The following is an 18,123-nucleotide window of genomic DNA, read 5'->3' as shown; positions in this document are numbered from 1 at the left end:
AAAAAGCTGAGGCAAGTCGCAGCTAATGAGGAGTGTGTGGATGCTGCAGGTGGGAAGAAACTACTGCTAATTTTTATCAGGGAAGCAGACTGCCAAAGAGCTTCCTAAAAACAAGGCTGCAAGTCTCAAGGCCTCAGCGAAGAGAATGGTAGAGAATGGAAGATCCCAGGAAAACCCAGGGGATGCTGCTCTCACAGCTTTCGGCTTTTGAAAGCCTGCAGTCCTAAAGATGCACTGTAATGGACAGCCATCTTCCAAACAACAGATACAGTTCTGCTAACAGGGTTGCTTCACTCCAACGTTTACTTTGCAGATCTCCTTATAAATAACAGTGCTCAGAGCAAATGGATGGGAGAGCCACAGATCACAGGAGCACAGCTCCCGAGGCCCCTTTGCAGAACAGCTCTTTCCTGTCCTGTTTTTGTTCTCTGGGCATGTTAGCAGGGAAGGGTTCAGGAGGAGCTCTGGGTCACCATGCAGTGAAAGCTGGGCAAACATTGTGAAGTCCTCAGTAAATCTCATTTATTGGTACAAGACCCTGGTAACTCCAGACAACCTAAAGATTAAAAGGAAATAAAGATGGGTATCTAAAATGCCCTTCTGTAACTCAGAGCACTGCACTGATTCTTTCATCCAGCAGTTTGCTGTGTTGCCTCTATCCAATAAGAGAATAGTGAAACCAAGAAATTTTAAGAATTAGGAGCTGGCATTTAAAATGGTGTATCTGACAGTCCCATTCTACTTAATGCAGATGCAGCAAGATAAAATCTGTTTTTCCTGGGACTTGCAGTGCACAAATTGCAATAAATCACTGTAAGATGACTAACTGGGCAATGAAATACCATGCTGTTTCAGTTCTCTGTCCCCAAGTCTCTAAGTCACCCAGGTTTTTGTACTCTTACGGAACAGTTACTACAGAGAACCTCCTGCTAATTTTATTTAACTCCTATCTGCCCCCACAAAGAAGCAGATTCTGTCCTTAAAACTGAAAGGTTTACAGTTAAAAATGAAGCCATATTCTCTTTTGAAGTGACAAGGTATTCTCAAGTCAGGTTCAAGTTTTAAGTGAAAAGACTCATGCACAAGCTACCAAAAACAACTCAAACCAGGATCTCTCTGAACTACAAACTTCACAAGTTTGCACTTACATCATTACTTTCACAGGGTAAATTTATAAAGAAATTCTCGTATTTGAGGATAAGTGAAGACCCTCACAGCAGCGCGGGGAGGGAGCTCCTAATCCTTACAGCACTCTTTTTTTTTCTTATAATCTGGTCACATTCCACCTAATCTTTTAAGTAAGCTTTCATAAAGCAAGATCTAATTGAAACATCAATTACAGTAAAATGTAGCTACATATAATTGAATTTTCACTCAAAAGTGAATTACTTTTGAGTAATTTTTCAATTATTCAATTAATTTAATTAATTCTAATAGTTTTATTCAAAAAAATAATTACTTTTATTTACATTTTAAAACCAACTCTGGTCTACATCCTCTTCCTTATTTCCCAAAACAAAAGGTAGGGACCGTTGACAATACTGCAGGAGGGCAGCATTCATAGGCAGAATTAATCACTCACTGGAGAAGAATCATTAAACTGAACACTAATACAGTCACTGCAAGTAGGAAAAAAAACATTTGTGATAGCTTCTAATAAAGCACTAGGAACCAGCAATGAAGCACAAAACACCTCGTAGGTGACTTCATCTCTGAATTACTCACTATCCACTCCTACCTGCCCAGTTAGGACCATTTAAACTTGTATGCACTAAGAAAATAAGCCCACAGTATTTTCCATACAAAAATTTAACGATCCACATGTTAATGACAGGTTTATATGTAGATGAGGTCGTGAAGAAGCCTCTATTCTAGCAGACTGCTACTCTTCCTGCCACCAAAGACAAATCCCTTAATAGCAGAATCCCCTTCCTTAATACTTGTGACCTACCACAGTAATAAGCAGGTACAAAAACTTCCCACAGACTGTGCTTCCAATGCAGTGCGTGCTTACAAATGTCTATTGCTCATTATCTTCAGGTGCAACATGATCTTTGCCTTTCAAATACTGTTAAGTTCACATCCACATTCACCTGCTCACTCTGAGTTTACATTTCTCTCATAGTTTAAAGAACTTTTCAATTACTAAGACATACAGACCCTTTGAGCAGTGTTTCAATTTACCATATCAGAAAAATCCATCTTAGGTATCAATTACCAAAACCATTTAGTAGCGACTCTTGTGCCAACTGCTTGTAATGTACAGAAAAGCTTCATGAGAGTAACTGAAGAATAAACATAGCTACTGACACAGCATGTCAGATTACATTCTGGAAGTTAAGTCTACACTGAGATACATCTGAAGAAATCACAAGTATTTCAGCAAGATCTGAACATCAGGCTCCCCTGAGCCCAGGTCTCTCTGACAAGAAGCACCAACAGCACTGCCTGCCTAAAGGCCAAGCACACAAAGAGGAAGGAAAGAGGAGAAATCTGACTAGAGGAAATTGTTCAAGAAATTGAAAATCAGATTATGAAATCCACTCACAGAAACTGTAGTGTTGAACAGGTTATGACTGACAGACTTACAGATTACTTTTTGTTTTTAAGAAGCCCAAGAAGCCTTTTGAAAATGCAAGCAAACATTAACCCTACCTTACAGAAGGAAAAACGAAGGCACAAAGTACCACCATCATTTTAAGGTCAAGTGGCCAGGAAGTGACAAATCTGAGAATTACAAGTTGGTCCTACGTTTACTTAGCAAAAGACAGACACATCAGACATTTGGGGTCTCACAATGTGCAAGTCAGACCCTTCAACAGTACAACAGGCACTTTCTGATTCACAGAATCAGAGAATCATTAGGATTGGAAGGGACTCTGGAGATCCAATCCCCCCGCCAAGGCAAGGCCATCTAGAGCAGGTTACACAGGAACGCATTTATGCAGGTTTTGAATGTCTCCAGAGAGGGAGACTCCACAACCCCTTGTGCAGCCTTTCCCAGTGCTCTTCCACCTACAAAGTAAAGTTCTTCCTTATTCAGTTCAACATCAAGTTGAGGTGAAACTTCTTGTATTTTAGGTTATAGACATTTATTGCAGTAGTTAAAGTTAGAAAGCCTTCTGCATGGCAAAATAAAACCACCACGTGCATGTATTTAAGCTTGCTTTAATTTAGCTTTAAGACGATAAAACTAAAATAAAACTAAATAACTTCATTTTATGGCAAGATAAGTTCAAGGCTACGTGTCTCTAGCTCTTTGTACCAGTGTGAAATAATATCTTTTCTTGCAATAGTGTCCTTGCTCCTATAGCTTCTACAGCACACAAGCAAACTGTATGGGTTCCAGCTCCTAGGACAGGTAACCCTAATTCATATTTGCATTGGAAAAAATGTACCATGACTTAGAAGCCCAGTGGCCACAGAGCCTGTAACAGGATGAATTCGCAGAGTACAGAACACACGGAGCACTTGTGAAAGTGAAGTGCATCAGACCAGACAGTTCTCAGTCTATTATTGCTTCAGGGACATACGTATTTTTGTGACTGATAATGCATGACAAATAGAAATTCAAACCAAAGAACACACAGAGCAACCATGAAAAAGAGACACAGTAGACCAAACACTTCTCAACCTATTACTGCTTTAGGGATACATGTATTTTAGTGCTGATAATATATGAAAAATAGAAACCTAAACAAAGAGGGCCATACATTGCTTCTGGATGATTCAGCTAGATTCAGAACATATCAGCACTGAGAAGTATGCAACACAGGCATTTTTATGTTTTACTACAACTAGCTGAATCATTTGCTTTAAGCAAGAAACAGAGCACTGCTGTAAGCAAAATATCATAGAAGATTAAACAAGCACTTCTGAAAAAATACGATGTGTGTCATCTTCAAACATCAGCTTAAAAGTTTTCCTCTCTAACAAATCTGCCTAGAGGGGTATTTTCAGTTGTAGCTCAGCATGACATCTGTATCTCCCTTACAGACTTAATTTTATATGAATCTACAACTACCTGATGACCAGATTCATATCTTCTTTAAACACTGTACTATTTAGTAGTTTATCAAGATCATGAGGTAAAGAAATTAATGTTGCTGTAAGGTCAGTGAAATCACACTGGCTTAAAACTGGTGCGAGGCCAAGTTAGGCCCCTTGCTCACTGCCACAGCACGGATGAAAACAAGTCACCCTGTGTGGGTGTCAGACCATGTGAGTCCACATTATCTAACCCAAGAAACATACATTCTCACTTGATAAAAATTTAACAAAGAAGAAAGAATTGAGCCAAGAACTATATATTCTCAATTGATTAAAAAACCCCTAAAGCAGCAGAAAGAATGGCTCCATACCCCAAAGAATTTCTTCGTACCTCCTCCTGTCCTCCAGAGCACAACTGTTCAATCCATTCCCAACACACTAATCCTGAAAATCTGTTCAACTGTTGTACAGTCTTGCCTTGCATGGCCACCTTCAATCACATTTTTTCTCACCACAAAAATACAAACAACCCCTAATTAAAAAATCCACTAATATAATTTTATTTTAATACTCAATTCTTCCTTTGCATGCACACACAGAGAGTTCTCCAGATGCCTGGATTCCTACTTCCCAACATGACTGTCCAGGAGGCCTGGATCAGACATTCCTTCTCACCACTATGGGGCAGGAAAGGCAAGTGTGCTAAATGAGTTACCGAGCTTCAAGTAGCGCTACTTTAGCACTCACACTTCCAGATCCCTCTTCTTTGCACCAGTGTAAAGAGTGTGTCTTCCTATATCCCAGTTCAAATGAAGCTCCCTCATAGGGGAAACTTGGAAGTAAGAAGCCATCAATCACAGCTAGACAAATTGAGAACCTGCGTAGTTCGACTGTAATGAAGCGGTCCATAAGAAGTCCCCATCACAGCCAGCATGCACAGTTTCACTTCACGTATCCTGGAAAAGAGCCTCTACAAAGAAAAGCAGAATCAATACAAAATCTTGAGACAGCAGGCCAACAGGCAGACCAGGCTTGCCCTCATCCAACCAGCACATAGCCATACGGATTTATGCCTCAGCAACCCATCTGAAACAGTCACACACACAAATCCATACTCCTGGATGAAAGATAACAGTGTGTATGACCATCAGCAGGCTCTATCAAGCCAGATATGGGTTAAAATTCTAGATGAGGAAAACCAGAAAACAGGCCCACAGTCCCTTGGAAGTTTCACCATTACAGGGTGAATTACTGAGAATTAACTTCTGAACAGAATAAACGTAAGTATTCTAACAGGTGGCTGAGATCTTGCTGAAGATACAACTGGTATTACAGAAGAGACAGGCCTGCTGTCAAGCTATGTAGAAAAACCTTCTCTGCACTGCTGTGTTCATAAGCTCAGAGCACTCTTCCCTTCCGTGCAAGGGAGCACTCCACATCTAAGAGGATAATGATTAATCACCCAGATAGTACTTGGGTGTCAGGCAAAACAATTAATTTTGAATCAGTGAGAGGTCCTGCAGAGTGTTACAACAGCTTTTGACTCCAGGGAAGGAAGACTCAGAACTAGGTGAGGGCAGAATCAAAGACAAAACACAAGCTGCATCTTTTCTTCCTTTAAAGTCACGATCAGCAGACACAAAAGAAAAAGGCAAAACAACAGATCTTGACCTAAAAATTATGCCTTGAAACTACAGCTTTTTCAGAAGCACATACAGTGTTGAACATGATAATATTTTGTTTACCCTAGCTAGTAAAACTGCACACGAGGGTCAGGAGAGGAGGGAAGCCCTTAACCTGCACAACAGTAAGATGTACAGAAGTAGAGCATACAGAAGTAGAGCATACAGAAGTAGAGCATACAGGAGTAGGCAACTATTGTGTCCTGCCCCAGGGTTAGATTTTAAGATAAATAGTACCTTCTTGTCCAAATTTTCAAAGAATTCAGTAACATACGTTCCCACTCACTAAAAGGGAAGTTGACGTTATTTGAGTAATGCTCTACTCAAAGTGTGCCCAGATTTCTGCTATATGCACCAATGATTTTTTTCCAGGAACATGCCAGTCAATCATCACAAGAGAAAGGATCTACATTCAGTGCCTGTTTCTCCTCCTACCCAAGAACTACATACAGCACAAACCCAAACCCTGGTATTCAGCTCAAAATATTACCATAGTGATTGAATTCCAGGGCTAAAACATCTTGAATGCCTATGTGCAACACTTAAGTCTTTTCCACTCTTACTTCAGGATCCTGAAGTTGTCAAGGTAGCTCTGGCTTTCCATTTGCACAAGCTGTTCCAATGTGAGTTGGACTGGTGAGGTCAGCAGTGCCTGTGATTAATGCAGGAACAGGGAGTCTATGAGGCAGAAGGCTTAGCTGAACTCCATAAATAAAACCAGACTTACCTTTTCCCCCTCAGGCAGATTCCCCATTCCTGTGCTGACATAGCTAGTACTGACCTCAACAGTCCAATAATCAAGGACCTGTGAACAAAGGAAAAGGTCACTTACATACAAACTTTTGCTGAAGTGCATGCTTAACATACACACAGCTCTGGCCTTAACCAGTACTTCCTCCTTGCTTACCATGCTCTAGCTCGTCTATTACCACACTGTCTTTCTCAGATGTTAGACTCACCCCAGGATCCATCATGGCTCCAACCAACAACCCTAAAAAAATTAACTAACCAAATCAAAAGAGCAAGTACTTAGTGATGAGTCCCTTTGATTTTAATCTCCTTAACCTCACAGATTAAACAAAACTTACAATGTGGGCAAACGTTCAAACATTCCCTGCTCCAACACCTCACGTAGGCTCTGCACTTCAGTTATCTTTCTAGATTTCTGAAGTTGCCCCAGCCTCATTGCCATAGCTTTCAGCAATATGTTTGGTTATCTACCATTTTTCCCTTAAAAAGCTTGGGAGTAAGTAATTTATTATGTATATTTGTTAGCTTCAATATAGAGCTTTTGCTTCCAGCTTTCACCTTTAAGATAGTAGCTTTTTTTTTTCTTCCACAATTCCCTGGTGATTTTTGCTGCTGAATGGCAGAATGTGAAGTCCATGCTACCTACAACTGCCAGTTCAGCAGCGCAAAAGAAAACTGCAACATGCTTGTAAGATAGTTTCTTCAAGATCATCTAACTCTTCCCTAAAGAAATTACTGTATCCTGACTGCCTACCCATTTCTGAATGTGCAGCTGAAGAGACAGTAAATCAACAACTATATTTTCTCCAGGTTAAATACTGCTAGTTCCTCCAGGATTAGAGACGTAAAAAAGTAATGGGCCATACTGTTTGAATCTTTCATAATACTGGTTTAAAACCCCACACAATCACAGATACCTGCCAAGTACTGTAGTACTATTTCATGCTTTGGCCAAGAGTCAATGGTAATTGAAGGGAGGAAAAACAAAGGGATGGGAATAAGAGCTCCCTGTTTCCACCAGCATTGGAGGCTGAACTGAACTTCAGGACATGGGAATATGGGGACACTGGCACTCCTTCCTTCCCACTCCTCTGGGCACAGCGGCTTTGCTCTGGTTCTGCACTAGGGAAAAGGAGGAATACCTGTAGTTCCGCTCCTCTCTCGCCCTTGGAAGTGGGACAGATGTCACAGAAGGACCTGGCTGAACTGCAGAAGACAGCTCCAAGCAGGACAGCAATCAAGATTATTGCCATCATTTTCAAATACCACCAACACCTAGCTTTCCTTTTTGGGTTTCATTACAATAAATGTGTTTGATTGCTTATGAAATTATGTTACTGCTCTGATAGTAATGTATCATGAATGTAACATGAAGTCATTTAATGACACTTCAGGTCACCTTCATGTTTTTATGACTGTCAGCATGAAGAAAATATGCCAGTCAGACAGGAACAACCAACAGGCTGGATAAACCCAAAACGAACACACACAAAAAAGAAAAGAACACCAACCAAACAAAAACAATCCCCAAATCCTACATCTACCTATTCATAAGGGGCAAAATCAGTTCAAGATGGATTTCAAATTTTAATCGCTGGTGCTTTCAAGTGGGCCTAAATTCAATGTTCTTATCTGGTGAACCAAGAGCATATAAAACTATAAAGACACACCTGCGAAACTACCAGAAGTCACTAAGCAAGGTAGATGGTTCAAGGCTTTGCAGGGTTACTGCGCCCTTCTGCATAGAACAAGTGTTTGAGAGAAGGAACAGGAGAGAATTTCTTACGAGCAACCAGAAATTAAAGACTTCTTCCATAAGCACGTGCAGTGATCACTACAGTAATGTTTCTGTCAGAGCAGCACTCATCAAGAGTTGTGTTCCCAACTTAGGTGACCACATGCTCCACAGCATGGGCAATATGACATGTGTAATACCAGGCAAGCTCTTTTCCAACTCAGAACACATTCCCCTGGGTTTCCAGACTATAACAGGAAAGTAGAAGAGCTGTGGCTAAACACAAAGACATCCTTAATACTTCCTTTCAGCTGCTGGAAAATAATCTTCTTTTCCTAATGTGATTATGTCCATAGGCACTTTGAAGCCACATTATCAGATCTGCTTCCCTGAAAAGCTTGCAAGAGAAGCAACAGTGGAGAAAATCATGCACATGAGGCTCCTGACCAAAGGAAAAGGGAAACAGAAGGGCTGTTATCCTTGCTTCTGTCCAAGACAGAAAAGGTTAGCCTGCAGAAACTCCCACTTCTAGGAAAAGGCTCCAAAGCTCTTGCCTTAGGGCTTCCACTTACAGTACAGATTTCCAAAGCTATTTAAATCTGTCTAGACAATGAAAATATGAGCAATGCCAGGTGACTCTAATTTTGGATACATGTTTTTGTTTATACAGAAGGTCCTCCATCAGTTCAGGTATCTTCTGGTTTTGCGTCTATCATCTGGAGTTGAACAATCACTTCATTACTGCCTCAGAGATAACTCAGCATGCAGCTGCACGTGCTTGGCTGGCTGTTAATTAGATTAGAAAGTTTCTCAATGCTACCAGTTGGCATGAGTCCTGTGAAAACTCAGACATTCCCAAATACATGGTGTTGAAAAGAGACCAGAAAGTTCTAGATGTGAAGCCTGAAGCAACTGCTTCCTAGGGAAACCCCACTTCTCCCTTCAGCCTCACTGAGTGCTTGTCAGCCCATGTGCTAAAAGCATCAGCTATCACCAGGGTTTTCCACACTGCCTGGAAGGCGTTTTTTGCCTTAAAATTGCCTCATCACTCAGGAGCACAAGTAGATGTAAAATGCTCACTAGCAAAGTACATGCCTTAAGGTCGGTGCCAGGTGCTTCTAGAAAACGTGCTCTAATGAGAACCAAGAAGCCTTTCAGATTAGCCACAGAGGATAAACCTCCAGAGAGCTGCTCCCTTGCTGAATTACACTGGAAAAAACAGGAAGCAGAGACGAAAAGTTCAAGTAGAGAAGCTGGGGTGACAGCTCCTGAATATACAACTGGAAGACCCATCTCTAGGGGACGGGGAGAACATCCCTGAGGGATAAAAGACAAGTCCAAGGTTAAAAGTTGCATATATCAATAAATATACACTTCAGTGCCCACTAACACAACATCCACAGGCAGAGACAGCTGAACTCCCAGGAGAGTCAGCTCAGGCGTAATCCCTAGGGAACACATGGGACTTCAAACAAGGACTTGCTGCTCAAATGTAAGGAACGTGAGAAGGAACACTGTCCCCAGTTGCAGAAGAGGCAGGCACCCTTGCTATTTAGCCAAATAAAAGAAGAAGGGGGAGGTAGGAACACATTTGTTAACACCACTGCCAAAAACATGCCATGGCCTATCCACAGCCAGCCAGACGTGCAGGGGGCTCTGAGGTCACAGCATGATGATTCACACATGCAGACAGCACATCTATAAGGGACTTGTGAAGGAAGAAGGGACATACACCCTGAGTGAAGAAACCCAGCTTCAGTGGCAGGGTATATAAACAAAATGGGAAACCACCCATGAAAAATTCACCTTCGGAACAGGCACTTGCTTTCAACAAATCACTAATAAAACCATGTCTCAAGCTTCTAACAAATCAGAGTATCAGAAATGCAAAGAACAGGAACGAGTGTTTTTTAAACCTTCGTATCTTCAAATATCACGAGCATAATGCATTTTAGGAGAGTTTGCATGAAGTTGGCTAAGCTACTATGTCTGAGAAGTCATGGCAGCCTGGAAAAGTTCCCACTGACTGGAAAAGGGGAAACATAACCCTCTTTTTTAAAAAGGGAAGAAAGGAAGATCTCGGGAACTACAGGCCAGTCAGTATCACCTCAGTGCCTGGCAAGCTCATGGAGATCATCCTGGAAACTAGGCTATGGCACACGGAAAATAAGGAGGTGATTGGCGACAGCCAACACGGCTTCACTAAGGAAAGTTCATGCCTGACCAATTTGGTGGCTTTCTACAATCCGGCTACAGCGTTGGTGGATATGGGAAGAGCAACTGGCATTATCTACTTGGACTTATGCAAAGCATTTAACGCTCTCACACAACATCCTCGTCTCTAAACTGAGAGGCCTGGATTTGATGGATGGACTGTTCAGTGGATAAGGAATTGGCTGGACAGTCACACTCGAAGAGTTGTGGTCAACAGCTCGATGTCCAGTGACGAGTGGTGTTCCTCAGGGTCAGTACTGCTCAGCATCTTTGTTGGCAACATGGGGTGGGACTCAGTGCACTCTCAGCAAGTCTGCTGATGACACCAAGCTGTGTGGTGTGGTCAACATGCTGTAGGTCAGGGATGCCATCCAGAGGGACCTTGACATGCTTGACGGGTGGGCTCATTAAGTTCAAGAAGGCCAAGAGCAAGGTCCTATATACAGGTCAGGGCCAAGCACAAATATAGGTTGGGCAGAGAATGGATTTAGGGTAGCTCAGAGCAGAAAGACTTGGAGGTGTTGGTTGATGAGAAGCTCAACATGACCCAGCAGCCAAGAAAGCCAACCATGTCCTGGTCTGCATCAAAAGGAGCATGGGCAGCAGGTCAAGAGAGGTGACTCTCCCCCTCTACTCTGCTCTGGTGAGACCCCACCCGGAGTACTGCATCCAAAATAAGAAGGTCATGGAACTGTTGGGGCAAGTTCAGAGGAGGGCCACAAAGATGATTTGAGAACTGGAGCACCTCTGCTATGAAGACAGGCTGAGAGAGTTGAGGTTGTCCAGCCTGGAGAAGAGAAAGCTCAGGGGAGACCTTAGAGCAGCCTTTCAGTGCCTTAAAGGGGCTGACAAGAAATCAGCAGAGGGACTTTTTACAAGGGCATGGAGTGACAGGACAAGGGCCTTGAATGGCTTTAAACTGACAGAGGGTATACTGAGATTAGATATTAAGAAGAAGTTCTTCCCTGTGAGGGTGGTGAGGCACTGGCACAGGTTGCTCAGAGAAGCTGTGGCTGCCCCATCCCTGGCAGTGTTCAAGGCCAGGCTGGACAGGCTTGGAGCAACCTGGTCTAGTGGAAAGTGTCCCTGCCCATGGCAGGGGGTTGGAACTGGATGGTCTTCAAGGTCCCTTCCAACCCAAACCATTCTGTGATCATAAGATCTACAGAAAAATAGTTTGGCTAAAGAGGTAAAATGACTACACACTCATCTAGAACAAGAACTCTACAATGTATTTTATAATTTGCTATGAATTCCTGGATTGGAAATTACAAGCATCTGCCAGAAGCAGCGCAACATATTTGGGGGCTGAGGGTGAATTCCCCCTCCAAAACGTACTGAGGTATAAACTCCTTTAAAAAAATCTGGTAGATACTCACTTATAAAACCTTATACAGACTGAAGCTTTCGAGCTTCCCAAGGGAGGGGTGGGAGGTGGGGGAGACTAATCTGTAATTTCTTCCAAGATAAAAATACACAGCACCTGAAAAAGCTCAGCAGTACACTAAAATAAAATAAAAATAAAAACTCCAAACAGCATACATAGCCTCATCTTCAATAGCCAACAGGTCATACCAGGTATCCTCCACTATTTTCACAGCATACATGGTAGTCCAGCTGATAAGGTGCACCTTTACTTAACCATTGTGAAGGTAATACAGAGCTGGTACTATGTGATGCAAGTCCTCTGGTTAAACTTGGTTATTTTTGTTGTTACTGGACCTTACTGTCAGTTGAAGCCAGGCCCACCAGGGGAGCCCTGAACAATATGTCAGCACTTTTTCCTCCTGCCTAATTCTGTGCAGAGTCTTGTTTCCTCTGCTCAGAAAATGACCTACATACACAGTATAAAGATGCCACCAGGAACACTACATATGTCACATCCAAATACAGCCTTCAAAATAAAAATACTACAGACATTTTGAGTACAAAGCTCACACTGTGAAGATACATCATGCACTAGCAAAGATGGGGATCAGAGAGAAGACAAGACACTTAAACAGCCAGTTAGGTCCATCTCATTGCAGACCTCGTAAATGAGTGCATGCACACAGTCATCCTAAGAACTGGTTTCACCAGAGCTTGGGTAGTGTGTGCAATGCTTAAGCCACACATTGAGTAAGAAAACAAAACACTGAAGAGCCGATCATTAATTGAGCACCATCTATTCTGCACGCTGAACAAGGCAGGGGAATCTTATCATCCAGCTAATGACTGTACATTAAGATAGAGATCAACTTTGCACAAGGAAGCTTAATTCTGTCGCTTCCTGAACACTGTGTAGCTCAGACAGCTTTCTTTCCACAGCTGGAACACCACTGTTCTCAAAAAAGTGATCTGAACAGCATATTACCTGAAACACCATGTCAACACCTACGTACAACAGCTGCAGGCTGAAAACCTTCAGCCTCCTTAGATGACAGAAGGATAAACTGCTCCTATTGCAGACTGGCAAGCTGTTGAAACCCATCTGGCTGATGGGTTCAGACAACTGACTGCAAAATTAGGACACTGGACTGAGAAAGAAGTGACTTTGCCAACATAGGTATCTATTATAATCCCTTCTTAATGTTTACTTCCAGTGCTTGCTCTCCATCTCCCTTCTCTCTACTAATTCAGTAGAATTAGCTCTCATCTACAGCCATGCGCAGCTCTTATCTTTGCTGGTTCAGTTCTGGCTTGTCCTCAGGCTTTGGTAGGACAGGGCAAAGATGAGCCAAGTGAAGAATGTGGCTTTCCTACCAAGCATGTGAACTACTGCAGCCAACACAGGGCAAACCTATGTTGGTGCTCAATCCCGTACCAAGTGTGGTTGGTCACCCATCAGCAACAGGCTAAGGCCTTCAGCATTACCAGAAGCAAAAGGTCCATATATGCTTTGTACCAACGACATTTTTCCTAGCTAAGCTCATTGTAATACACGACTGAACATGTGATCCGATTTCCTACATGTCTCAATTTTGCCCACATTTGCTATGATGAATATTGTCCAAATGTTGCATTCCTGACATAAGGCTCAGTCAAATTCCTAAAGAGTCAAGGACACCAGAGCTGCTCGGGAAACGGTGGGTGCAGAGGAAGGAATGATGGCCATAACCTTTTCTTAAGCCATTTTGCCTGATGTTGTCACAAACTGTGTATTTAGAAATTCAGACCTGAAAAGTTCTCAGCATATCCTAAGCTCATGCTGAACGTGGCTTCCCTTTTTTTTTTCCTGCATTCGCTATATTTTGTATTTACACTAGGGAGGAGAACATAACTGTTTCCAACCATAAAAAAAAATCTATTCTACATTTGCAATAAAAGAGGACTTTGGCTTGTCCTTGAGAGAAGGTCTTTATTGTCCAGAAATATCTCCTCCTGTAATTGCTGGGGAGAAAAGGAGAGGTTTTCTATCTCAAAACAGTAAGAAATACACAAGACAGACAAGTGAGAGATGTTCCTCATTTCAGCAAATACCCTGTGCTTTTCATCCTTGAAAGTTTAACTGTAGCCCTTTATAAATCACAGTCATGAGAAAGGTTGCTGGTTTCTCACATGGACACTGTTAGCACAGATCCATCATGCACCAGCGAGGGCAGATCGAAGTCCCATAGGTAACCATCACTGCATCTCATCTGCTTTTACAGCACCACAAAATTGCTCATAACACAGTAATTACTTTATTAAATGCAAGCAAACACATATTTCTGGAGTAGATCTCTTGATGTGAAATTGGCAAAGAGCTACAGGAAAGAGACCTCAAAAATGTATAAAATTAGACACAGCTAAGCAATTTTTAGCAGTTTGCAGGCAGAAAAGTATTCCGTAACACTACCCCATCACACCATTGCAGCAGTTGACACTGTCTGAAATGTCACATTACTGAGCGACTTCCTTACATCAACAGTAGGAGGTTCTTGCCCACTGTGGGCTGTAAAATGATAGTCAGAGGGCTCCAAGACAAGAAAAGGAAGAAACTGATTAAAAGTTCCACCAGTTTCTAATGCTTTCATTAAATTATGCAGGCTCCCTCTGGTGGGGGATTCAATGTGGAGATTGTTGCAGTTTGCTGTATGTGAACAGGTTTGAATCACAACATTATTTCTTTTGAAAAATGAACCTTGTTAGGATTGGACTCTGCTTTTCTTGGAGTCTCTTGTGATGCTTCAGTGACAGCAACTTAATGTTTTGTTTCTGGTAATGCTTTTTCTCCATCCCATGAAGAGCAGCAACCTTTGATTAAAAGGAGAAAATATCGTATTTTTTAAATCAGTGTCTTTGTGCTCCAAAATCCTCAAGAGTGTTTCTCAGTCCTTACTTCACTCTCTGGTGCCCCAGCAGAACCACCACCTCTGTCCCCAATGTGGAAAGAGGCCAAAGACAGGCCCAGAGCACACAAGATTTACGGCGGTACAGAAGAAACCCTAGCTCCCAATTTCCGTTTCTGTGGTCTATATATTCGTTATATTAAGCAGCGAGTCCCAACTCCCTCCAACACCACCAGTGCCATTTATTCGCACATTTATAAGACAATCCCAAGATTGTCTTATGCCTTATTGTCTTATGCCTAAGTATCTCTCTACAAGACACACACACAAGAGTCAAGCAAACCATCCACCTTTTCCTTTCTCTTGCCCCAGAAGCTGTCAGTGTAACCAGTTACAGTCATCAAAGAATGTGAGAAGCTTTACAAACACAATACGACAAATTTGATATTTTTAGTATCTAAGACTAAACACGTGCCACGTATGGCCATCAAAATACCTGTTCTGCCACCTCATAGTCAAATTTAGTTTTCTTGTCCCCTGAACATTGTAACAAATGTTACCAACATTCTGCAGTCTTAAGTATTGAGAAAAATAAACGCAGAGAGGCAGCATTTAAAAATTAAAAAAGCACACTCCCAACTGTGCTTCCACCAGCCCTTCCAAGGACAGAGTCAGTTTTCTTTCTGACAGCCCTTGTTATGAGTCACAAACTTTTCTTCCTTAATAAGACCACAAAGTGCATCACAGCAAGCATGCTGTAGCAAGCCAGAAAATTCAACAGATTATTCAATATTAAGAAGTAGAACTTTGCTATGTACAGGTCTAATTCTCTCTAGAACAAGTCTAATTCTCAATGTGTCCTCATGCTTTTAGATAGGAAGGGCTGCACGATCACAATAAGGAAGATTTACTTGTCTTTTTTTTTTTATACAGGGGCTCTGAATAACCTCACACAGTGCATCTTGGTTGCTGAGTGTAATTTAAATTACTGCCTGACAGGATGGCAGCTGAACAGCAACCAAAATTCGGAGTATATTAAGACTTAGCCGGCACAGAAACCAGTCTTAAAGGTGACAGAAAACACTCCTCATCACTTCAAGTTCTTTGGGACAACTATAGAGCTTTACCAGAATGCACTGCTTGCAAGCTATGCAACGCGTGTAGGAAGGCAGCTTAAGTGTAGCAATTCGTGTTCAGTTCTGTGGGATGCTATTAATGCAATCCAAAGCAGGTGTCATCTCATTTGACCAGAGATTGCTACCTCGTTTCGTCTCAGAAACATTCCTCTAGTGCCCAACGAAAAGCAAAGATGTGCACGGAACCAGAAGAGAGGTTTTCACGGTTCAAAGAGACAGGTGTGATCTCCTCGCTCCTGACTTCCCAGAACCCCCTAACGCAAAGCTCACTGTGAACTGCTGACACCGACAGACCACCCTGCAGATGAATTTGCAGAACGGATGCGAGACCTCCTCATAGTGAAACCAGATAACTCTCCCCTAACGAGCCCGAGCTACACCACCTGTAAGCAGAACCGAAGGAGGACAAGCACACACACACCACTCACACTCTCCCTTCCCGCACGCCGCTGCAGCCCCTTACTTGTAAGGCAGTGGGGGCTGCCTTACATAAACGGGCTGTGGGAGCGCAGGGACCGGTGGGTTTTAGGTTCAGTTAAACCCGCCGGGGTCTGTGCCTCGGCACCAGGCTGCAGCAGGCGCAGCCCGGGGAGCGCGGCGGGTGCACTCACCGATGCCCAGCCCCACTACCACGCGTCCCCCCAGCAGGGTCTCCTTGTCGCGGGCGGCCGCCAGCACGCCGGCCCCCGCTATGAAGAGGCCGCTGGCCAGCAGGATGCAGGGCCGTCGGCCGCACAGCCCGTTCAGGACGCCGCCGGCCAGGGCGGACAGGGCGGCGGCGCCCACCGTGCTGGAGACGAGCAGCTCCTGCCAGAGCGCGTCCAGGTTGAGCTCCCTCTTGAGGAGGAGCAGGGCCCCCGACACCACGCCGGTGTCGTAGCCGAAGAGGAAGCCCCCCAGGGCGGAGAAGACCGACACCACGTAGACGAAGCCGGGGGTCTCGTCCTGCTGGAACTGCCGCCGCGCCGCCCGCTCCAGGTCTCCACCCGACGCCGCGCTGTTGAGGCTGGAGCACGACTCGGCGGCGATGAGGCTCCGCTCGCCCGCCGCCGCCGCCGCCGCCGCCGCCGCGCTCGAGCCGGCGGACCCGTCCGCCTGCCGCCGCCGCTTCTCGCCCATCAGGTTGCTCAGGCTCCGCAGCGTGTACTCCACATTGTCACTGGCCTTGCGGGACATGGGACTCCTGCCCCGGCCGGGGGAGCGCAGAGAGCTGAGGCGGGCGGCTCTGGCTACGGCGGCGGGGCTGCTGCCGCTGTTACTGCTGTTGGCGCCGCCCGCCCTCGCCCCGCCCGCCCGTGTCGGGCCGCTCTCAGCCGGGTCGCATAGTGCCCGCGGCCGGACGGACCCGAAGGGAAGTTGCCCGCCGCGGCTGCCGCTCCCAGCGCCCGGGCGGAGCTGGAGGTGGGCGGGGACAGCGGCAGGCGCCAGGGGGCGGGCCCGGCCGCCCCCTTCCCGCTCCGCCGTGGCGCTCACGACGGCGCAAGGGCAGCTTTCGGCGCCCGCGCACTGAGCGTCGCGACGCCGCCGGCTCCGCCCGCTCACCCTCAGGGGTGCTGGCAAGCGGCGGGCCTGGAGCCGCCGTCCGGAGGAGGAGAAAGAAGGAGGGAGGGAGGAAGAAAGAAAGAAAGAAGGAAGCAAGCAAGCAAGCCAGCCAGCTAGCTCCGGGCGGGCGGACACTGACAGAGCCGCCCCGCAAGCCTGGATGCAGCGCCTCCAGTCCGCCGCGGAGGTGCCGCTGGGGCGGGGCATGCTCTGTGGAGGAGCTCCGCCACCAGTTCAGGGGGGGTTTGCTACCTATGGAAGGGAAGTTTGAGTTTGCTGTTGTGTGTGTGCTTAAAATAAAGCGTAGCGGTTTGATAATTCCATCTTCCAGCCGGGACTTCCACCAGGATGAGGACGGAGATCGAGCCCGGGGATGCTGCCTGTAGGAGCAGCGGTTCCTCGGGCCGCGTTCCTGAAAGCCAGCCCGGCACCCTGGGGATGCGGTGGGAAGTCACATCAGACGTTACCACTTGTGCTTCACTGTATGTCTAATGGCACACCCCGAAGAAAACAAAACTTTCTTCATGGCTTGACCGTCTTCTGTAAAGATCCCTGTAATGAGGCCAGCCGGTAGATGGAGAATTGCGGTAATTCAGTTATCCCAGCCTACACCCCTGCGAGCAGGACTAGCCACAGCCACGAGTTTAAACATCAGAAGAGGGAGCAAAGTCCAACGTGGCCAGCTGCACACAGCGGCTGCCTCAGAGCAAGCTGTGCAGCGCCAGTGTCCAGATAGTGCCAAGCAAAAGAAATAGTGAGCAGTAGTTACTCAAATGGTAGTAACAGTTGTCTATGGAGTTAATCCAGTTAGTGACAGATGTAGC

The 18,123-nt window shown here is 44.8% G+C and overlaps 1 protein-coding gene across 1 annotated transcript in view; it reads right to left on the bottom strand.

The window, feature by feature from the left end:
• Nucleotides 1-16,933, bottom strand: part of SLC2A13 (solute carrier family 2 member 13) — a gene marked incomplete at both ends in the record, with an annotated part of 166,198 nt that extends 149,265 nt beyond the window's left edge. The window contains one exon of the mRNA XM_080610693.1: nt 16,369-16,933. Coding sequence (XP_080466819.1) covers nt 16,369-16,933 — 565 coding nt within the window. The remainder of the gene's footprint in view (nt 1-16,368) is intronic.
• Nucleotides 16,934-18,123: the final 1,190 nt, after the last annotated feature.

Source organism: Psittacula echo (assembly GCF_963264785.1).
Source record: "Psittacula echo genome assembly, chromosome: 1".
NCBI classification, from domain to species: Eukaryota; Metazoa; Chordata; class Aves; order Psittaciformes; family Psittacidae; genus Psittacula; species Psittacula echo.
The sequence above is the reverse complement of the archived record's forward strand: the minus strand, read 5'-3'. Positions and strand labels throughout refer to the sequence as shown.